Source organism: Malania oleifera, chromosome 8 (genome assembly GCF_029873635.1).
Source record: "Malania oleifera isolate guangnan ecotype guangnan chromosome 8, ASM2987363v1, whole genome shotgun sequence".
NCBI lineage: Eukaryota > Viridiplantae > Streptophyta > Magnoliopsida > Santalales > Ximeniaceae > Malania > Malania oleifera.
Genome location: NC_080424.1, coordinates 19,042,646 through 19,064,380, shown reverse-complemented (window position 1 = coordinate 19,064,380; position 21,735 = coordinate 19,042,646). Strand labels below are relative to the sequence as shown.

General features: G+C 33.6%; 2 protein-coding genes across 2 annotated transcripts in view; both read left to right on the top strand.

The window, feature by feature from the left end:
- LOC131162928 (calcium-dependent protein kinase 4) overlaps positions 1–2,913 on the top strand; it is a 33,649-nt gene extending 30,736 nt beyond the window's left edge. Inside the window, exon 7 of the mRNA XM_058119549.1 lies at positions 2,477–2,913. Coding sequence (XP_057975532.1) covers positions 2,477–2,608 — 132 coding nt within the window. The 3' untranslated portion in view covers positions 2,609–2,913. The remainder of the gene's footprint in view (positions 1–2,476) is intronic.
- Positions 2,914–3,785: 872 nt separating this feature from the next.
- LOC131162926 (large ribosomal subunit protein bL21c) lies at positions 3,786–14,930 on the top strand. The gene is made up of 5 exons (XM_058119548.1): positions 3,786–4,231; positions 4,727–4,807; positions 13,164–13,265; positions 13,346–13,420; positions 14,526–14,930. Exons 1-5 carry the CDS (start codon positions 3,899–3,901, stop codon positions 14,595–14,597), a joined length of 663 nt encoding a protein of 220 aa, XP_057975531.1. The 5' UTR covers positions 3,786–3,898; the 3' UTR covers positions 14,598–14,930.
- The last annotated feature ends 6,805 nt before the right edge of the window (positions 14,931–21,735 follow it).

The following is a 21,735-nucleotide window of genomic DNA, read 5'->3' as shown; positions in this document are numbered from 1 at the left end:
TTTAAGGTGCTGTTGGAGTCTTTGACAGAAATAAAAAAGAAAATACTCAAACTAATAAATTCGTTAGAACACTGATGATTTCAAAGTCATGTCTGAAATTTTTAGTATTTTCATATTTTTTAGGTTGAACTAGGTGTTGAACGTATTTAGGGGGCATTTGTTTCGCAGCATCTTTCCACATTCCTAGGAACGTGATACTTATGACATTTCATTTGCATGTTTGTTTGAGAATAAGAATTTGATGTAGTGGGCATATTCATATTCTAGGGAATGTAAGGATTCTCATGAAACATGATCATCCTATTCCCACCTCACCCCATGGGTACCTTTCATGGGAATCCTACTTTTTGGATCAAATTGCCCATACTATTTTGGATTTTGGATTTTGGACAATAATGCTCCTATAATAAAATATAATCATACTATTATTTGATTTAGGGCAAAAGACACTCATCTGCCCCGAGGTTTGGCAAAAAGGCAGATACCTCCCTTGATGTTTCAAAAATACTATAAATCTCCCCCGAGGCTTCAAAAATGCCACAAACCTCCCATGAGGTTTGTAAAAAGACACATACCTCCCCTAAAAAAGCTTGTGTTTTTGCAAAATACAAGGGGAGATTTGTGTCTTTTTGATAAACCTTAGGGAAGGTTCTTGGGATTTTTTAAACATCAGGAGAGGCTTTTGGAATTTTTGAAATTGGAATTTTTTAAACTCTGGGGAGGTCATTGTATTTTGCCAAATCTCAGGGAAGGTCCTTGAAAGTTTTGAAACTCAGGTGAGGTCATTGATTTTTTGTCAAACCTTAGGGGAGGTTAGTGTTTTTTGCCCTTTGATTTAAAATAATAAATTAGTAATAAACTAAAAGCAAAAATTTTAAATTGGCATAAATATTAATTATTTTAATTAAAAATATTTTAAAATTTTAATTAAAGCCATTAGTTATAAAGTTATAATTAAGATTTAACTAATTATTAATTAGGAAATAATTAAAATTTTAATTAGAAAAAAATATTAATTAACATAAAATTGAGTTAATTTTTTATTAAAAATATTAAATACCTTAATTAAAAATATTAATCAGGAAAATTTACTTAATTTTTTAATTAGATGATATTTAAAATGTTTATGAAGAGTGTTGATATTTATGTTAATTAACATTTTGATTGAAATTTCAAATTTATTAATTAAAAGTAATGTATTATTGTTTTATAAAAATTTAATATAATTATTAATATTTAGGCAGTGTATTGTCCTCAATTATTTTAGTTAATTGACTATTAAGTGTTAAATGTTTTAAATTTATAGTTGTTGAATATTTTAGGGTATAGATTTAATTAAGTACACATTTCTTAGTAGGTTTTTGTGTTGAAAATTACAGTTCGAAATATATTTGTTACACGCATGTTAAGGGTAGAATGGTCATCTTAAAATACCTATCAGGATTCCAATGTTGAACTAACATTGACATAGAAAGTCTGTGTACATTTCTGAGAATTTTACAACGTGAATGAAATAAAAATATTTCTATGAGACAAACATCCTTACCCAGGAATAAGATTCCTAGGAGTGTCGTTCCATGGGAATATTTTTGATGTTGCGAATCAAATGACCCTTTAGCTTTTTGCACTGAATCTGCAATCAAACAAAACCTTTAGGCAGCTTTGCAGCATTCTCGTTCGTCTATTGGAACAATATGAAAATATACATGTTGCTAGGTGAAAATTTGGTTGATTATTTTGGACCCCTTATGCAAGTAATTGCAATAAATATGCTTATAATATAGCGATGAGAGGCATGAGAGAAATTTCAGCTTTATATATATATATATGATGGCCTAGCATGGGAAAAAATCTTGAATGCTGGTTTAATTGGACTGGATAGCAGATGCGTAGAACTGTAAATGATTTGTAAGTAGCTGTCTTTTGATGGGCTCATTTAAATGACATCTATCTTGTTTTGCAAAGTGGAAAATTGTGTGCTAAATGAAGAAGCTGGCCATGTTGATATATTGATTCTGATTGTTAAATTACTAACTAGGAATTTCATCTGGATAGCTTCAATGATTTTGGACTAGAGAATAACAACGTAATGGAATTTCTATAGATTCATGATGTTGGCGGTGTGGAAATATAGTATGATGTTCCATGGTTGAGAGAATATAAGTTGCTAGTTCCTTGAAAGTTTTTTGAATGAGTTTGTTGAGAAATGTAAAGGGTTAGCGCGCTCTCTCTCTCTCTCTCTCTCTCTCTCTGCATGCCCGATTACGGATTATCCATCCCAAAAAATCCCTGTTATTTACAAGCATCATAGGTATTCTATAATGTTCTTTTGGACGAACGGTCAGCAATTGCATGAATTTCATCTTCTCTTTCCTTTCTAAAAGTACATTACTGATAAGTTGGAATATAAAATACTTTTATCAATTAATATTTTCTGTTTCTTGACTAGTTTTGCTTTGACTTTATTAATTTGCAGGATGGGCGTATAGATTATGCGGAGTTCACGGCAATGATGAAGAAGGGCGATGGAGGAGCGGGAAACAGAACCATGAGAAACAATTTGAACTTTAACTTGGCAGACGCCTTTGGAGTCGAGGATACAAGCTGAGATATTATTGATGACGCCTTTGGAGTAAAGGAGACAAGCTGAGATACTGATCCATAGCAATCTCATGTATAATATTGTGAAAGAAGCAATTGTAGAAGCAAGGCAACGGTTAGATTGGATGGTGGAAACTTCATGCTCCGAACTTTAAATTTGTGCCAAACTGATGTTTTATTCTTTCTGGAGATTTAACAATGAGGTTTTATCAAAAGCTAATTTACCTTTTTTGTTGTGTCATGACTAATTCCTATGTATCCGTGATAATGATTTTTAAGTTTTTAACATATGATTTAATTTGACTAGAAAAACAGAGAAGTTGCTCTATTAAAGTTGGAAGCCCAGTTCGGATGCTCTAGCATCATGGTTTCTATGAGCCAAGGGCCAATTACATTACTGCACTTTGTGTAGTGATCATTATTATTGTTTTTTGTTTTCTATGCAGTAAAGAAACAAATTATAGAAGCGTGTTTGTGCTAGTTTTTTATTTATGTAACTGATTTTCAGTTGTTTGTCAAATAATTAGAAAACATATTTTATGGTTTCAGTTGTTTTTGCAACTTGCTGTCATAATTTTTTTGATTAAATCATTCATTTTATACACTTAAATTAAAATCAAAATTAAATGATCATATGAATTTAAATATGATTAAAATAAATTTTAAAATATGATAAAATAAAAAAAGAATGCATATTTAAAATATTATAATCAAAAGAAAAATTATTAAAATTATTTTACTTAACTATGGTAGCTGAAAGCTCCAAGAACAATGCGTAAATGACAATTGAAAAATAGTTTAAGGTATTTTTAAATGATGCTTTGGTTTTTTTATTTATTTTTAATAAAAATTTTAGAATTTATGGATACTTTTAGTTTAATCAATTTCTATTTCACTTGCTCATTTTATCTTTTAACTAGAAATTATGTATAAAATGAATGGTTTGACCCACAAAAGTTAATTTTGAATGTTGAATAACCATGGCAATAAGTAATCAAAACAATTGAATTGAAATTCAAAACTTGATTTTCATTTTTTTTTAGTAAAACAATTGAAAAGCCAATAAAAAGTAGAGAATTAGCAACGTAAGTAAACGCGTAATTATTAGTTTCTTTAGTATATAGAAACAAAATAAATAAATAAATAAATAAATTACAAAATAAGTTAAGATTAGTAAACTCATTGGCACGTGAGATGCTTCTCATACGTCACTCCACCAAATGGATATGATAAATCGATTCATAGACCGCTTCACTGTGGATACTGGTAACACTGAGCTCTCAGAAGTTGAGCAAGCATGGCTTCCGCGGCCCTGGCCTTTTGCTCTCCACTCACAACCACCGCCAGACTCTCGCAGAATCGAAACCCTTCAAGCGTTTGTCTTTCTATCTCTGGAACAACTACAAGCATCGGCTTTCTCTCTCCTGCTGCTTCCCTCTTTTGCCCCAAAGTCACCGTCCCTCCAATCACCCCTTCATCTAGACCTACATTTTTACATCTACCCAAGTCCTCAGAATCCGAATCACCTGTTCTCGAGGCTGAACCGGATTCGCTGGAAACCGACCCCACCCAGGTTGTCGAAGCCGCGAACCAAGTTCCCAAGCGTGAAGAAATTTTCGCAGTGGTTGTGGTGAGTGATGAAATGTCTCTCCCATAAGAGTAATTCCGCTTTCTGAATATGCTATGTTTTTTGAGTAATTGTGGTTTCCAAGATGACATTTTTGATTCTTCTAAAATTTCTTGGTGTTTTCCGTGCTCGGAATCCGCCTCCCACCCCTACCCCCTTTTAATTGTTGTTTATGTTGTTGAGTGAATCTGGGGTTTCCCAAGAGGTCTTCTATCCTTTTGATTACTGTTATGTTTATTTTTTTATAATCTATTTAATTCTTTACTCAGATTATTATTATTATTATTATTATTATTATTATTATTATATGTTTTGGAAAAAGTTAAAGCTTCATATAAATTAAACGGGAAATTATAGAGACACAGACCCAAAACTTTATATCCACTACTCTACTCTGTATGTTCTAATCTCTATAATAGTTTATTATTATTATTATTATTATTATTATTAAAACTTCATGTTTTATGATTTGGGTTGATTTATCTTGCTTTTCTTTAGATTGGATCTCGGCAGTATATTGTTTTTCCTGGACGGTTTATCTACACTCAGAGGCTTAAAGGTGCCAATGTTGACGACAAGGTATGAGTGTTTGCCATCAGCTGCTTTTATTCATTGTTCTTATCAGAACTTATCTCATGTGTTCTTGCTTTTTTGAGCATGCTATCTGTTTGTGCTGCCTCCTTTGGGCCCTTACTTCCACATTCTAAATATTACACAAACCACTTATTTATAAACTCGCAAAGCCCTCATCTGGATGGACTAGAACTCCCTTTACTTCTAGCAATCTAAATGGACTAGAATTCCCTTGTACTTCAAGCGCAAGTTTACTCAAAATAGGAAACCAAAAGAGAGAGAACACATAGATCAAACACAACTCTTTAATGAAAGAGGAAGCTTAGTGCTGTTGAAATTGGTCCATTGGTTGCCATAGGAATAGTCGACCAATCTTCTTAGGAACCGTATCTGTGCTCTTATTTTTTATTGGAAAACTGATGCTTAAGCTGTATTCTGTCTGATCCTCTATTTTTCAAAATTAACTCCTATGTTCAAGCCACAACACAAAATCTCCACCTTGGTTTGAATTTGGCCACTAGTGTGCATCTTAATAGCCCTAGCCTGCCACCAAATCCATGAATTGGATGTTGGTTTTCCAACTTTCATGCCTCTTGTCTTGAGTGCAGTTTATCCCCTTCTCTTCCTTTTATGGTTCTGCCTATAAATTGTCCCCCAGATTGTGTAATTTGGTAAAACATGATTCGTGTAGCCAATTCCACCCAATAGTGGGACTTGAGGCTTGGTTTTTTGTTGCTGTTGTATTCTTTTCATCATAACAAGCAAAATTTTTCCTATAGCTCCACATCAAGTGAATTACTCATAATCCAACTCATCAAGGCTCTAGTGTGCTCAAAAAGGTCAAGTTCTTCCCAAGCCTTGACAGATGTGTGTTTGTACTTTTCAAGCTACCGTTGTGTACTCTAATCTTCATATTACTAATCCCTATGACTTTTTCTTCATCATTTTTCATGGTCATCAATCCTCCAAAGTCTCTATACCTATGGAACAACTTCCTTTTTGCACAAATATGGTAGGAGCTCCTCAAATAAAACAGCCATGTCGCTTTCAAATTTCACTTCTCCTCTTGTATCAGCAACACCACCCTTTTATGAGTTCTTCCACCAAACTAGCAGCTGCTGCCTTTTACTTCTCTTTTCTCACATTCCTCTTCTTCAATTCTTCCAGATATTTCTTCATCTTCCAGCAATACAAATTGATGTCCCCTAAGGTGCAACAATAGTAGAACTCCTTATCATTGTGATTGGCCCTTGGTATATTGTAGAAATTATCTCCATCATTAGCCCACATATTAATTCTTTATCAATTAGAATAAGCAACAACAGCTCCACTGAAGGAGGACTGCCTATACTTGAAGATCTAAAAATTATAGATTTGTTTTGGTTTGGAAGGTTTGGATGTCTTGAGGTTTTGTTGGATATTTTAGTTATTTTTTTTATTTTGATATTTAATTACTGAGGGTTATAAAAATAATTTTTGATTGCTTTGTTGTTATTTTGTAATTTTTTTTGAATGTTTTACCTTTAAGGTTTCATAGTTTCCTTTAAATATAGACTTGTGGATGTATGTTATTTGGATTAATTAAGCCGCCATTTGGTATCATTGTAAAAAATTATAGAAACGGAAATCAGAAACAAAAAGAAAAAACCAAAAACAAAAACTAAAAACTAGAAACCAAGAACTTGTTTGGTTAACATTTATAAAACTAATACAAATTAAAAAATTAATTAAAAATTTTTCATTTTCATCTTTAAATAAATAATGCTATAAAAATATGATTTAAATAATAAGATTACAAATAATACACATTAAAAAATAATGTAATAAAAACAAAATTATTATAGCTATTTTACTTAATTGTTATTATTTCAAATTTTATTTTACACTAAAAATTTTATTGGACTTGACAATTGAAAAATAGCAAAAATATTTTTTAATTGACTTTATTAGTATTTTCTAAAATTTATGTGTATTTTTATTTTAATTATATTTAAATTCATATGATCTTGTTATTTTAATTTTAATTTAGAAGTGTATAAAGTGAATGATTTCATTTAAAAAAAATATTTATGGATATTAAAATTTTTGGCAACATATTGTCAAAACAACTGCAACCCATAAAATCTGATGTTTATTTTATTTTTTATTTTTTATTTTTTTGCAAATAGTTAGAAACCAACAACAGAAATAGAAAATTGACAACTTGTTTCAGAGGGGGAATCTATCAAAACTTGATCAACCATTATAGAAGAATCCTAATGTGGGTGGATTTGGTCAGGGAGATGCAGAAATAGTACTTCAAGATCCATTACGTATCAGAGTTCTCAACAACAAAAATCCTTAATATCTATTCCAAATTAATGAATTTTTATATTGTATTGTTTTTTATATTGGATTGTATAGTATATACCCGTTATCCACACAACCCATTTGGATCATATTTCTCTATTAACACTTTTTTATAATTTGTTTTTTCATTGTACAAAAAACAGAAAACAAAAAAGAGCAATGATACCAAACATGCCCTAAATTGCCTAAGCTCTTATCTCCCTCCCCTCCCTCTCTTTCTCCTGTATCATTTTCTTCTTTTTTTTTTCTTTAAAAAAAAATCACTTCTGCTCTCTCTTTGTTCCCTCTTCTATTTCTCCATATTTTCTCTTCTTCGTCCTCCTACATCAATTGGTGCCACAGCAAACCCTGATTCTCCATCACCTGCACTGCAATCCCATCGTCTTAGATGTCTCTGTCCAACCAAGCCTCCCATCTTGAGTCATCTTCCCCCAAACAACAAGTAAAGGAGGAAAAATAAAGTAGCTATTGGAAAATCAATGCCGTGATAGGAAGGCAGAGTAGCAGAAGCACTGAGAAAACAAAAATTATTGCTGTCAGTGTGAAATCCAAAGAAAGTTCCAGGTTCCAGCAACAACTAAAAAATAGAAGAAAGGAAAAACACTGCAGAGTGCTGCTACTACTTCAAAGTTCTTGCTGGAAAATGAGGTTCATTACCAGAAATAAGTCTCTGTTGCAACCATTACGGCGTTACCAGACTCTTCTTGTCAGAACCCCAAATCAAATCTCTCATCATAGAACCAGTCTACTGCTTCTCGAGGCCCTCTGATCATTGCGATCCCTTGCCCCCCCATCAAAGTTCCAGCATCTGAATCACTGATTCATGACAACATGCAGTCATGTAGACCCAATGTCAAAGCCCTAAGTCTTCAATTTCAGGTCTGTTCATGAGAGAGTAGTTGACTGCATGAGAGAGAACCCCAGTCTGTGTAACCATCTCCTTAACCGATCCAGTCAACTCAAGACAGGAGACTCTGAGAAGCGAGAATGGAAATTGACTACCACTGCACATAAGAGAGATATTTTAACTGCCACTAATTTTCGGTTTTGGCTGTCTTTAAATTGAATCTGTTCATGATAAATTTAAGATCTACTGCGAGATCTCAAAGAAATCTAAAGAGAAATTGGATGTGCCCTGTGAGATATAGACTGCAGTGTTCTCAGAATTCATTGGCTAATTTGTTCCTGCTAGCATTTTTCATATTTATACTGTAATATTTTGGAGTCTATTTATGAGAAATACAATGGGTTTTTTCCCCCTGTGAAATTGGGTGGATTAATGAGAAATTATGGTAAAAATCTGACTTGCAGTCAATTGCATGTTCATAGGCACTTGGTAAGACTATGTGGACCTTCATCTGTGCTTGTTCTCCTTTGGGAAGTACTTTAATGTTTCTTATCAAATTGGTAAGCTTGGCAATTTGTGCTCAGTCCACACTTCGTTAATTTGCACTTCTTTGAGAAATTGAGAGGATTTATGAGAAATTATAAAAACCTAGAGTCGAAAGTGTGCGTATAGGCACTTGGGGAGGCAGCATGACCTCAAGATGTTCTTGTCCTTCTCTGAGAGTTAGTTTGATGTTTGTTATTTAACTGGTACATTTGTGAATTTGTACTTAGGTCCATACTTTAGTGTTCCCCCTTGCTCTTCAATATAAGAAAAGGAAGAAAAACATTGCCTTGCTTCTTGCATCAAATCTCGATTTTGTTCCCTTCACTGTTATCGTCACAAATCCATCCTTAATTGATTATTTCTTCCCAGAAAAAAAATGTTTTGTTTAATAGATTTGGTTATCAAGCAGAGGTAATTTTTAACAAGTGATAGAACCTATGTGTCCTTTGAGTTTGATATTTGTTCAATGCTTACTATTTCTTAGATTGGTTAGTCAGTGATCGATCTTGAAAACTAGTTTGATTGGCGTGGACTTTTTTTCTTGCCAATGTATCCTCTTGGCTAAATAAAGGCATATTGAAATTGTAAGGAACATAGGGTATTTTGGAGAATCAACACAAAATTTTGGTGAACCACCCGTTACCATAAGTTTGAAATGAAATAAATTTTGAAAGAAAAATATTTTTGTCATTGGAATAATTATTAGACCAACTGTTTAACATTAAACAATTTTCTTCTAGAGTGTGGGTATTATCTAAATTTAATGATCTTATGCTTATATGTGATCATGGTTGCAAAATTTGGTTGTGGGTAGCATGGCATAATGTTTGTAGGTGTCGCAGGACACAGGGGAAGCAAATGTTACACAGCGACGCATGATCCTTGTGGCTGTGAATTTTTTTCATGCACGCACAACCTTTTCCAATTTGAAGAATAAGCACATAATCTTCTAAAACGTGATTTTTAATATCTTGGATAATTTTGTTGAACTTAGACAACTTTTTACAAAGAAACGTGAATTTTTTTATTATTAATAATTTTAGTGCTCTCTGTAAAAACAATTTTTTAGTGTACTTTTCACTACTTTAATGACTAAAAATTTTAGAGAGATAAACAAGTACATAAAGTAAGTTCATAGATATGACATTCGTTATATAGTCATACTTGGAAAATTAATAAGGTTTCATAAGTTATACATCATGATGTGGAGACTTTTATACTCTCAATATCTGCCATTAATTTGGTTGGAGATTTAGAATCATATCCCCACCCTTGTGGAAAAAATCAATAATCAAATAGGCCCATTTTCATTACATTTTTCGGCTACACCTGAAATTCAATTGGTGGTGAAAATCCAAGGGATGAATGAAGTGTGAATTCTCCTCCGTGACCCTAGCATGGATTGTATGCATACCCTTAGGTTGGGACCTACTAGAATAAGGATATGCAGGATGCGGATCGTAATTATTCTTGGGTGGTGAATAATGCCTGCTGTCACGAGGTATATGACCGATGAATCTTGTAATTCAAAGTCTCCAAAACTGTGAACAACATCATATGAATTTCTAAATGAGTCACAATCTCATGAGTGGTGACTTCTTGTAGGTTGTGTCCTTATCCCATGACTTCCACAAGGGCCACCATTAGTAGCACTCCTGGGTGGTGAAGATTGGAACTGAGGAGGATTACCCAAATAGTAATTTTTCCAGAATTATGAGTCTCTTAAATATGACATCCCTGTGGCACACCCTCTTGACTAGCCATGAATGTGATATGGATGAGAGTTAAAAACTATCAGTGTGTTCAAAATAGGGTTAACACAAGAAATTAAGACTCAATTTTCTTGGAAAATCTAAAAAATGTCCCAGCTCTTTTTTTGTGGTTCATCACATGGCTTTGGGAGTTGAGAGGTTTCTTTAGTTATCCCGTCATAAGAACAATATGTAAACTTTAAAGCAGTTGGTGCATAACTATGATCACAGCCAAGTGTTCAAGAGATTACTCAAATAATTGAGGATAAGGATTTCACTTTGGGCTTTTCTTGCCTAGATTGTTGCATTAACGAGTGCTATGATTGGGCTTATGACTTGCATGTTACTAGTGTCAATTTTTTAATACATTAGTGGATGTAAGTCATGAGTTTTCTAATCATGATGAGCTCATAGGCTTTTCTTTAGTAAACCTAGATACACTTGATGCTTTCTAGGACAAACGACCTTTGCTGGGCAATGTACTCTGTTAGTAAGACTTGCAACAAATTTCAAGATGAATTGTCAACTACAAGGACAAAAATGCTTGTTAATGAACCAATTTCAAACCAGAATTTTGCTTTTGTTGCACAAAATGATCCAAAGTTGTTTGCTTTATATACCCTTAAAAATTCTTTAGTTTTTAGGTCCATTGTTGAGAATATCCTCTTGACACTTGCTTTCATCACTGGTTTCTTTCCCTCCATATTTTGTGTAATTCTTGAATATTGACCAGATGCATATTCACTAGGTTTGGATATTAAATTAATTCCTAGTTTTCGATGATTTGTTATCTTATTAAGAGTGTCGGAGCTAGTGCTCATTCAATTTAAGCTTGTATGTTGTTGCCATCAACATCATCACATGTGATCCATGATATGAATGATTTGGAGCTTTGAAGTGATAAGTCTTTAGTTTGAGGACCTCCTTGGTACTTCCCTATGGTGATTGAGGACGCAATATTGTTATGCCAATTGATGTCGCTGCATGCGTGAAGTTGATACAAACTATGAGTTGTTCCTAAGCCATTTAAAAACTTGAGGATGGATTTTCTCGTAAGAGGGGAATTGATAGGGGACTGCCCATGGATAATTTATGCGATCATATTCTAGTTGAATGTTTAGAAATAAGAGATTTGTTTTTGTTCGGAAAATCTTGTTGACTTAGGAATTTTATTTAAGTTAGAGGTTTTTTTTTTTTGTTGCTTATTTTAGTTATTTTGGGGCTTATTTTGTTAGTTAATTTGGGGGCTATTTTATAAATTTTGATTACTCTGGGTTTATTTTGCAATTTATGATTATTTTACGTTTAGGGTATAGTTTGTAGAATTTTATGTCATTTCTTATGCGAATTGATATGAACAGATCGATGCAGTTGACTGTAGCAGTCAGATCAAAAGAACCTATTTATTTATTTATTCATGTGGGCATTCCTTTCCATCTCCTAACTATTCATTTGGAATTGATATTTGAAATTTGTACCGGAATTTATGAGTCAATTCAATTTAATTCTTGATTCCCAAAATTGGGTTTTTATTCACAATTTGAGATTAAAAAAAAGAAGAAGAAGAAGATAATAATAGTTTGTCTAGAATTAATTTTTTTTAATTATTGTTTTAGGTTGGATTTGGATTTAATGTGTGGAATAAATGAATATGTTTTAGTTTGTCTAGTACGCACAAGAAAATAAGAGTTTCTCAAGAATTAGTTTTTTAATAATGTTTTAGGTTGGTTGTGGATTAAACAAATAATTAATTTTGGTATGAGTAAGAGTAGGTTTGTAAAATTTTATGTAGAATTTAAAATTCTTATGGGCACAATATCAAGTTTTCAAGATTGGCATGCCGTTGGATGGTTCTATTCAATTCTTAGGGGAAAATTTTCACATATTTTTTTTGTCACTACCATTTAATCAAAACTTTATTTGGAATTCTTCAATTTTGTAGTTTGAAGTGCTGGTTTTGTTAGAATTTATTGGTAAAATCTTTGGACTGGTTTTAACATGCTTTACCGATCCATCATTTCATCCAACTTTTATTGGTGAAGTTGGGTTTTTTTGGTTTGATATCTTTTTGTTTAAGGAAGACATCCTTTTGTGCAGTGTACAGATTAAATTTTTTAATTAGATTGGTATGTGTAATAGTAATTGCATCATTAGATATGATAGGCTGATATGATACTCTAGAAATAAATTTAGAAAAACGAAGTATGCCAGATGAGGATATTTTAGCATAAGAAAATTCAATAACTAAGGATATTTTTATCAAATAAAATATTACACGTGTGCAAACCCATGTTCACGCGCGTGCGCACACACACATAGATTGCTGAACTTGAGTCAAGGAAAGAAAACCATTTTTAACGGCGTACTAGCTGTATTGGTAGACTAGTTTTTTATAATGTTTATGAAATGCACATTATTTATGGCATTATTTATAAGTGTAGAACTTTGTCGACTGAAAGTATTAAATACCATGGTCTGCATTGATATATCTAGTGAATTCTTGCAGCCAGTATGTGTATATTGCTTTTTCTCCATGTATATCCATGGGGTTATCTTTTTGCTATGCTGAAATTTTCTTTTTTGGACAACTAGAAAGTTATTCGCACTTGCTTATCAGGAGCTGTAGAACTTTGTTGACTGAAAGCATTAAATACCATGGTCTGCATTGATATATCTAGTGAATTCTTGCAGCCAGTATGTGTATATTGCTTTTTCTTCATGTATATCCATGGGGTTATCTTTTTGCTATGCTTAAATTTTCTTTTTTGGACAACTAGAAAGTTATTCTTTTTTATTTTTTAGCATTCCTCTCTGCAATAATCACTAATAATTGACTGTTTAAGATATTTGGATTTCTATTCTTGTGCAGATAATTCTGAACAAGGTGTTACTCATTGGTACAAGAACACATACTTGGATTGGAAAACCAGTAGTGACCAATGCTGCTGTTCATGCTGTTGTTGAGGAGCAGGTAGTTCAGCCACTTCTAGGGTGTTTATCTTGTTTTCTTATAATAAGTTGTGCCTTACCTATCACCTTCTCTTTGTGCAGGGATTAGATAAAAAAGTTATTGTCTTCAAGTACAAGAAGAAAAAGAACTATCGAAGAAATATTGGTCATCGACAGGTATTGCAAAATTTCTCTAGTTTCATCATTGACTTTTTTTAGTTTTCCATTAATGTGGCATTGATTCCTTCAACGGAGCTTTGGTTTAATTCTCTTTGCAAATTGTGAGAATAAATAAATTATCTATAGTTAACTAATTGAAGAAAGTTGACACTAAAAAAAATGGCTATTTTTTGGTTGAACAAGTGGGATTTTCTCGATTACTCTCTATGTCTTTGGTGTAAGTAATTCTGAAGATCCAAAACTAGGGAAAGTTACAAAGTTTAAAAAATACTGCATTGCCCAAGAGAGCTAAAAAGGAATAAAATAACACTATTTTTCTCTCTGTATACAAGAAATGACAGTTAAAGATTGAAATCTAGTCATATGTAACCTAATATCCTTCACCACTTGCTTCACTTTGCTAGGAACCTACCTCACTTTTTATCAATGTCTTTGCCACGAAAGAGTATGAGGCAACACTACTCTCAGGAACCTCCCTTGTGCATAGAAATCAACCCATTAACCATGAAACTACTGAAACTGGAAATGTTTGTGTTTTTTTTTAATCATTTTCTATTACTTGGATTCAACTGGAATATTTCAGCATTATAGAGAGCTGAAACATGTTTTCAAGCGACAAAGAGGATCCTTGAGAAATCCTTTTATTTCTTCCCTCGAAAGGTAGTAGGCAGTAGATTTCTGGACAGTCTTTTATGGTCAAGCTATAAAGAACCTCTAGGTTGTTGTTAGACCAATGCACCTTCTGATCCCATTTTGGATAACTCGTAACTACACCAAAACCTCCTTAACACCATATTCCCAACTGACTTGCACTTTCTGGCACAACAAAGCTCACAAGAGGGTGTTTGTACTTGCCTTGGGACTACCATGTCCAGAGTCAGCAACTTGTCTCTTAAAGCCAACCAATGAAAAATCTATATCTAGGAATCAATGTTCCACAAACCAGGAAATGCCAATTAGTTGCCACTGGTAGAGCCTGCCAGGCTCTATTTATGGTGAGCATTGACATCCAAATGTAATCACACTCAACTAAAACATAAATATGCTTTAATTACGCATCCTGTTAGTCATTTTGCGACATATTGGTTACTAAATTGTGCAGCCAATTACACGGATAAGGATAACAGGCATCACCGGCTACCAGGATTATCCGGCTGTTACACTTGACTCATAGTGGGTTCAAGCAATTCTTGTAGATGAGGTGGCATAAAGATCAGTTGTGATTTGAGGTGTTCATAGATTATGTTCACTACCATGGAGAGTTATCTGGAGGCCCATGTATTTCCTTTGGAGGTTGAATATACTTGCACGTACTTTCAAAACATCAACCAGATGGAATCTCATCCAAATGTTCTATAATTGTACAACAGCTTGTTAACTGTCTCTTAGTACAATTGTAGGGCGTTTCTTGAACTGCCCCAAGTACAATTGTAGACGTTCTACAATCTCACCAGATTGTGCCCAAATTTTTTATACATGCTTTTCAATGCTCTCTTGGTCATGAAAACATAGAATATGACTTTTACTTCAATTGCAGCACCCCTTTTTATTTATTTATTTATTTATTTTTTGCTTGATCCATTGATGAGAAACTACCATGGTAAAGAAAAACAAGAATAATTGTTAGTAGTGTATTTCAGTAGAAAATTATAATCAAGATGCTCTACATTTATGAAGAAAAGTGGTATATTGAATGTTTCTAACCTTGCAGAAAGGTTGAAACCTTGGACTAGGGGCTTTTACATGTAACATTCACTTGATGTACAGAGACAGATTCCAAAATATAGAAGTATTTAACGCATGTTTGATGTATAGGAATGGAATGGAATCAAGAATGAAATTTAATTTATCACTTGATTTTCATGCTCTATTTAAATTTTCTTTTTATTCCATTCTTGCACTTGATATTAGTGGAAAACACTTGGGGACCGTTGCAATAAAATAAACGAACAAACAATATCAATCTATGTAACCATGTGGCATGAGCTTCTACTACATGCATTGGATAGATGATCTGATTCTTTTGCTTGCAAAAATTGGAGTCTTAGGAGGAAATTTGATAAAATTAAGCACCAAGTGCTTAAATGATATAAATTTTTTGAATTTTATGAATTGATTTAGAACTTGATTGAATCTCTTAATTAGAAAAGTATTACGTATTTGACAAATCTTAAACTTATGAATATGTAATTTTTTAAAAAAATAAAATTATAAAAAAATATGAGAAAATTTCATCTCCCCAAATTTACAATTTATATCAATTAAAAAAAATTAGTCTCTTCCGCTTGCACCAAAGTTGGTGCATCAATTTAGATTTACCAAATCAATAAAAATGAAAATTTAACTCTTGTGTTTGCACCAAATCTGGGGCCTTTATCTAAGATTTATTAGAAGGCAAAGTTAGTGATGATCATGATCATGGCCATCATGTATCCATTTCCTACTCATAATCAGAGAAATCTAAGATTGCCTACTCCTCAACCACTCTTTTGAAGAGACAAAACCTTCTAGTTATTCTATACACAATTGCAGTGCAGGCGAGGCAATGGGCGGCCAACGGTGGTCTGGCTTGCTCCTGGCTTGATGATGGTTATGGGAGGTGATTGGCAGTGGATAGTGGTCCCGCTTGCTCTAGGCTTGATGATGGTTTTGGGAAGCAGTGAAGATGATGGGTGGCCAACAGTGGTGGAAGTTGCTCGCCTATTCCAGATCTGGTGATGGTCACTGTGCTAGCTTGTTCGGTGCAAGCGATCATTGTTGAAGGCGGTGCATGAAGGTTGTGGCCAACTGTGGTGTCATGGTAGTGGTGAGGATGTAGGAATGGGCCGGATGAGGTGGGTGAAGATATTAGATGAGGGAATTGTGATGCTCGAGGAAAATGGAAAATGCTTGTGAATGTCTTTCAGCAATAAAGGAAGTGCTGACTGAAGAGGGATTAATAGGAGATTCATATGTTCAACCAACTATCACTAGTATCTTAATGAAAAACCCATTTAGTATACTGACTCTATTTAGAGGTCCTTAAAACATCTATTTAGTAGTACATCGACTAGGCTAGCAAGGCAAGGTTAGGCTAAGGATGGTTAGCCCTTATTTGATGTAGAGCATAATAGTAGGATAGGATTGGCCAAGAAAGGGGAGGGGGTTCGCCAATTTATATGGGATAGGGTTGGCACCTTCCCTCCATTTGCCAGCCTTGGCTAAAGGGATTTGGACAAGGATGCCCCCCTCCTCGGTTTCATTCTCCACGCACATAAATGCGATTGATGAACCCTCACTTTCCTTCCCATTTCAGTTCAGTCTATAATAATCAATGAATCAATAATTGGGCATGAGCTGACTAATATTCCCTTCTTTGGTTGTTATTTTTTGCTCTGTAACTCTCAACCATATGCACACGGAGGTAAAGCTAAGCACCACCACTTCCCAGCTCCATCTTTGACAATGCCTAGAGCCAGAAGTCCCTTGCTCTTCAACGGCAGCAAAGGGTACCTACAAAAGTCCTTGTTCCCTTGGAACAATGTTGCATTGAACCTAAAAAATTGCCACTTTGGTTGCCAAGGGACAATGAAATCCAGTTGGATCGCCAGCAAGGTGGTCGGAGGAGAGTTTGATCAGGACGACAAGGTTGACCACGAAGTGGATTCCCTAAAGTGTATTTTGTTCATTTGAGTGATTAGCCTATTCAATAGATGTTGTAACTCAAAAATGAGATGGGATAATAATCGAAGCCATTCTAGTCTTATAAAACCTAGCCACGAACCAAAAAAGCAGCCTTAAGGTATGAACTAAACTGCTTTTCTTGAATCTTATGGTTTTCTTGTAAGAAACTGTAATTATACACAGATATGAGAGAGAGAGCAGCCTTAAGGTATGAAAGGTATGAACTAAACTGCTTTTCTTGAATCTTATGGTTTTCTTGCGAGAAACTGTAATTATACAGAGAGGAGAGAGAGATTCTCAAATAGTTAGTAATACTAAAAAATGGTGAATAATATATATTAATAATAAAACTGTTGATCTCCCATAAATATTCTTATTTGGCCTCCTTTCATTTCTCAACATTCTCTCCTATTGGATAAAAACTCCTTCCGAGATGATATTGTTCCGAAAGAATGGAGGAAGAGAGCCAAAGGTGTGCCTTAAAAGCACGATAGTAGGTTTATAGTAAGAATCAACGTTTGGCAATGAAAATTGTATCTCAAATTCAATGTTGGAATAAGAGACTCATCACTTGCAAAAACACTATCAAGCAACACAAGCAACTCCAAGAAACCTTCATTAGGAATCAACTTATATTTAAATTAAAGTGACTATTTCATTCCATTAATGAAGCAATTAAATGAGCATACAAACCATAATGAATGATAGCACAAATGTGGTTTCATGGTATATGTTATGTGTAGATGGTGATGAAACTAAAGTTGAATGAGAATCTAAGTTAAAATTATGGAGAAAAACTTTAAAATTTAGAGGTTTTTAAGCAAACCCTGCTGCTTGCACTGCACATCCGGATTTACCTCTTACATGTTGGCTGTGGGCATGACTGGCATAGACATGGGATTAGTTTGGCGTGTAAGCTCAAGAAACCCGGCGTATCCGAGAAAAAACAAAGAAAGAAAGAAAGGGCATTTCATTAAGGAATTGAAGTGTCTACTTGTTGAGATTGCTAAACTAAGATAACTAGTTTCCTTCGGCATGCTTATGGAACATGTGAGAAAAATGCTAGATAACAAAGTTGATCCTTCATTAATACATCGTCACCCATCAGTTTTTTGCTTTTCCCATCAATATGATTAGACCTCCCAATCTAGAGTAAGAGATTCGACAACATTTCTCGCTCGAACATGTGTCACATAGCTATATCAAATATTGTTCTAAAATTTCTAACCACATGGATGAGCATCATATAGGAAATATAAAGAAATTACTATTAAGAACAAGAGTATCACATTTAATGTATGCATCAACTTCAGTACTGTGGCTAGCATTACATCTTGGAGTAATATTATTTGTTTCTCTAGCCACCTTCTATAACAAGAACTTTCTGTGTAACCAACACTAAAGAAACTATACCAATAATTTTAAAGGAGATGACATGCTTCAATATATTACCACATTCTCCATCACTATTGAATTTTTGTTCCCAATATTAGATGTAGTAATTGTTAGCTCCTTGAAGATTGTCAAGTTTGAAAGCAACCTCCCTGGTAACTTTTTGTCCTTTCTAGCATCCAAGACAACTGAGTTTATTAGGAACGTTTTTGTGAAAGATATTTGCTTATTTGATAGCCCAAAAATAGATTTGAATCATACTTTGCACCAAGAACTTCCTAGCATTTATAATCGTGGTTATTTAGGAATTGAAGTTAGTAGTGGTATTTTTCTTCTTCGTTTTTTTTATTATTTTTTATTCTTAGGCTTAACCTCTCTAGACATTGGAGCTAAGGTGCTCCTCACCTTTTTTTTATGTTGGGCCAAGTCATACCTTGATTTTGTGGGGCCGATCAAGGTGCCCATCACTTCCTTTTTCTCCTAGTTACATGGATCGCCAAAAAGGAAGCAAACTTCCTATGACAACGCCAAATTGTTGCTGCCAAAAACTAAACCTCATCTCCATGTGCATAGTTTGTGACAATCATCCGCAACCAAAAGGAAAAAGAAAGCTTGGGAGATCCTTGGTGGCCTTTGAGAGAATTCTCTAGTGCTTAATTAAGTACTGGTACAATGTATAGGTAATGTAATTATACTTTTTAAATAGAATCTAAAGCGTCTCCTACCTTCTCCCACTGTGTGCTTTTATAGGCTCCTGAGGCCTAAGGGGTTAAATATCCCATTTAGGTTATGCATTAATAAAGGGTTCTATGTTATTATGGGAGGTATAAGTTACACCTCTTAATATCCCCTTTAATACAGAGAAAGCCAATGTTCCTTTCAATCAATAACCTTTAATCCATGTGGGGTATAGGTTATTTTTACCCATATCAATATAAAATAATTAAAAAAGAAGATTTTCATTTAATCTTAGTGATACTAAAGAGGGAGAGAGGGAGAGAAGAAGAAGGTTTTCATTTAATCTCTGTTATACCAATGACCCTTTGCTCCGCATTTATAGCATTCACTTTCATGATGCTTTAAGTCGTTGATTTTGATCATTGACCCGCTTCTGGGGGCCATCCCTTTTCTAGGGGTTATCCCTCTTATGGGGGATTGTAACCTCATGTCAATACTAGTGATTAGTCCGATCACGACCACGATCATGCCCATGACCATACTCGTGACCTCGTTCTCGACCACAAGATGTGTTCATATTCAATTCAAGGAATAGGGTTGAGTTGGATGAGTTTGGTGATTTTTCATCAAAAGCTCGTTATTTTACTCGGTGACAAGAAGACATGATATCAGTTCAGAAAATTTAGTAAATTTCCTATCCCTATATTGTTACTGTAGGAGTACATTAGTGGGATAGAAAGTAGTAAAAGTTTTTTTAGCATGTCTTCATTAGTAATATTTTCACTACATAATTTTAGTTTCGAGTTAATCTTATGTTGAGTTGAGTTATATGCGCTGATTGTTTTAAAATCTTGTAACCTTAGGTGCAACCATTCATATCAAGTTTTTGGTAAAATCAGTATTTTAATGGTTAAATATATCCTTTAAATTTTTCCATAGGATAAGTTGATCTTTAACAGTTAGGTATTCAGTTTTTAATTCTTCCTCTAAATGATGATGGAGAAAGATCTTGACTTTTGCACAATCCTGTAGGGATGCGGCATTTCCATCTAAAATAATATTCCCCAAGTTCATTGCGTTTAGATGAATTTTGACATCAAGAATCTATGATAGATAATTATTGTTTTTTATGTCAAGGGGAACAAATTCGACTTTGCTTATGTTCGACATTTGAATAAATTAACAATAATAAGGTAATTTAGAAAAACAAAATGTAAAAACTGAAATAAAACTGAGATAATAATATAATATTATTTTCACCATTCCAGGGTACTTAAATATATTTTTTCAGGAACATTATTTTATTTTCTCTCAACTTGTACTCTTTAGGATTAAATTGGATAATAATTTGCCACCTCTTTCTGAGGTTAAAAATATACCATTTTTAGGAGGTAAATGTTTACCATATTTTATAGAGATTAAATATATTCTCTTATGGAGGTATGGAGTAAAACTTATAGAAAATAAATTAAATAAAATTTAACGAAATATATATTAGCTGGTTAGTCTATAACGTGTTATAAAAAATGCAAAAAATAACACAGAAATAAATAGAGACGAGATAGAAAATTTTTACGTGGTTCAGATATACTTACTCTACGGATGAATGGGATAAAATCTTTACTATTTGGGAGGAATTATAATATAATATGAATCTAGTCTTGTACACTTTCTTTTATATCTCTCCACTTTCTCTTCCTTAATTTCTTATTTCTCTTCAGCGAGTGCCATCTTCGTCTCAATCTGCTCCTTACATTGCTGCGTGGTGAGGGGTTTTCATTTTATTACTCAAAAGAATTGAAGGGGTGATGGGTGAGTAATGGAGCGGGTGAGAGTGAGAGGGACAGCACAACCATCCATATACACACATTATGGGGGATGGGGACATCCTCGTGATACACTTATTATGGGGATAAGGGAAACATGAGGGACAGCCACTACATTATTCATAACAAAATATAAAATATAAAATGAAAAATATTTTCTTTTTTCTTTTTAGATGATGTCCTGGGTGTCCACGTCTTTTTTACGGTCCGTGACTAATCCCACGCCCCATGGAGCGGCCCCACAACACCATAAGGAGGTAAATTCAAGAGCCCAAGAAAAGAATCGAACCCGGGAGGCGCATTGTTGACCTCGTGAGAGGCACACCCGAAGTCCGACCTTACCACTTGAACCACGCCCTAGGGCAAAATATTTTCTTCAACTGAGCAATCCCTTGTTGACTCAATTCTTTTTTCTTAACAAAATGATCAATCTGCAATCTGAAGCTTAAAAAATATTTAAAAAATTAAAATATATATATTTAAAAAATCCACATTTTCATCTTTGAATATCAAAGAACGTGAGAAAGAAAATAAAAAAAAAATCAAATTTATGAATAAAATTTTAATTTTATATATCACTAATATTTAGTTTTTCTTAACTTTTAGTCATATTAAGTGTTTAATGAAGAAAAATAAATTTCCTACTAATTTTTTTTTTTTTAAAAAATTCTCCAAGTAAAACTATTGATTCAAACAGAACCTAAATGATCAAAAGCAACCCCAGCAAAAAAAAGAGGAACATAATAAGAGGCG

Coding starts and splice junctions, on each gene's coding strand:
- LOC131162926 (XM_058119548.1), top strand. CDS start 3,899: ATGGCTTCCGCGGCCCTGGCCTTTTGCTCTCCACTCACAACCACCGCC. Junction 4,808..13,163: donor GTGCCAATGTTGACGACAAG/GTATGAGTGTTT, acceptor ATTCTTGTGCAG/ATAATTCTGAACAAGGTGTT. Junction 13,266..13,345: donor ATGCTGTTGTTGAGGAGCAG/GTAGTTCAGCCA, acceptor CTCTTTGTGCAG/GGATTAGATAAAAAAGTTAT.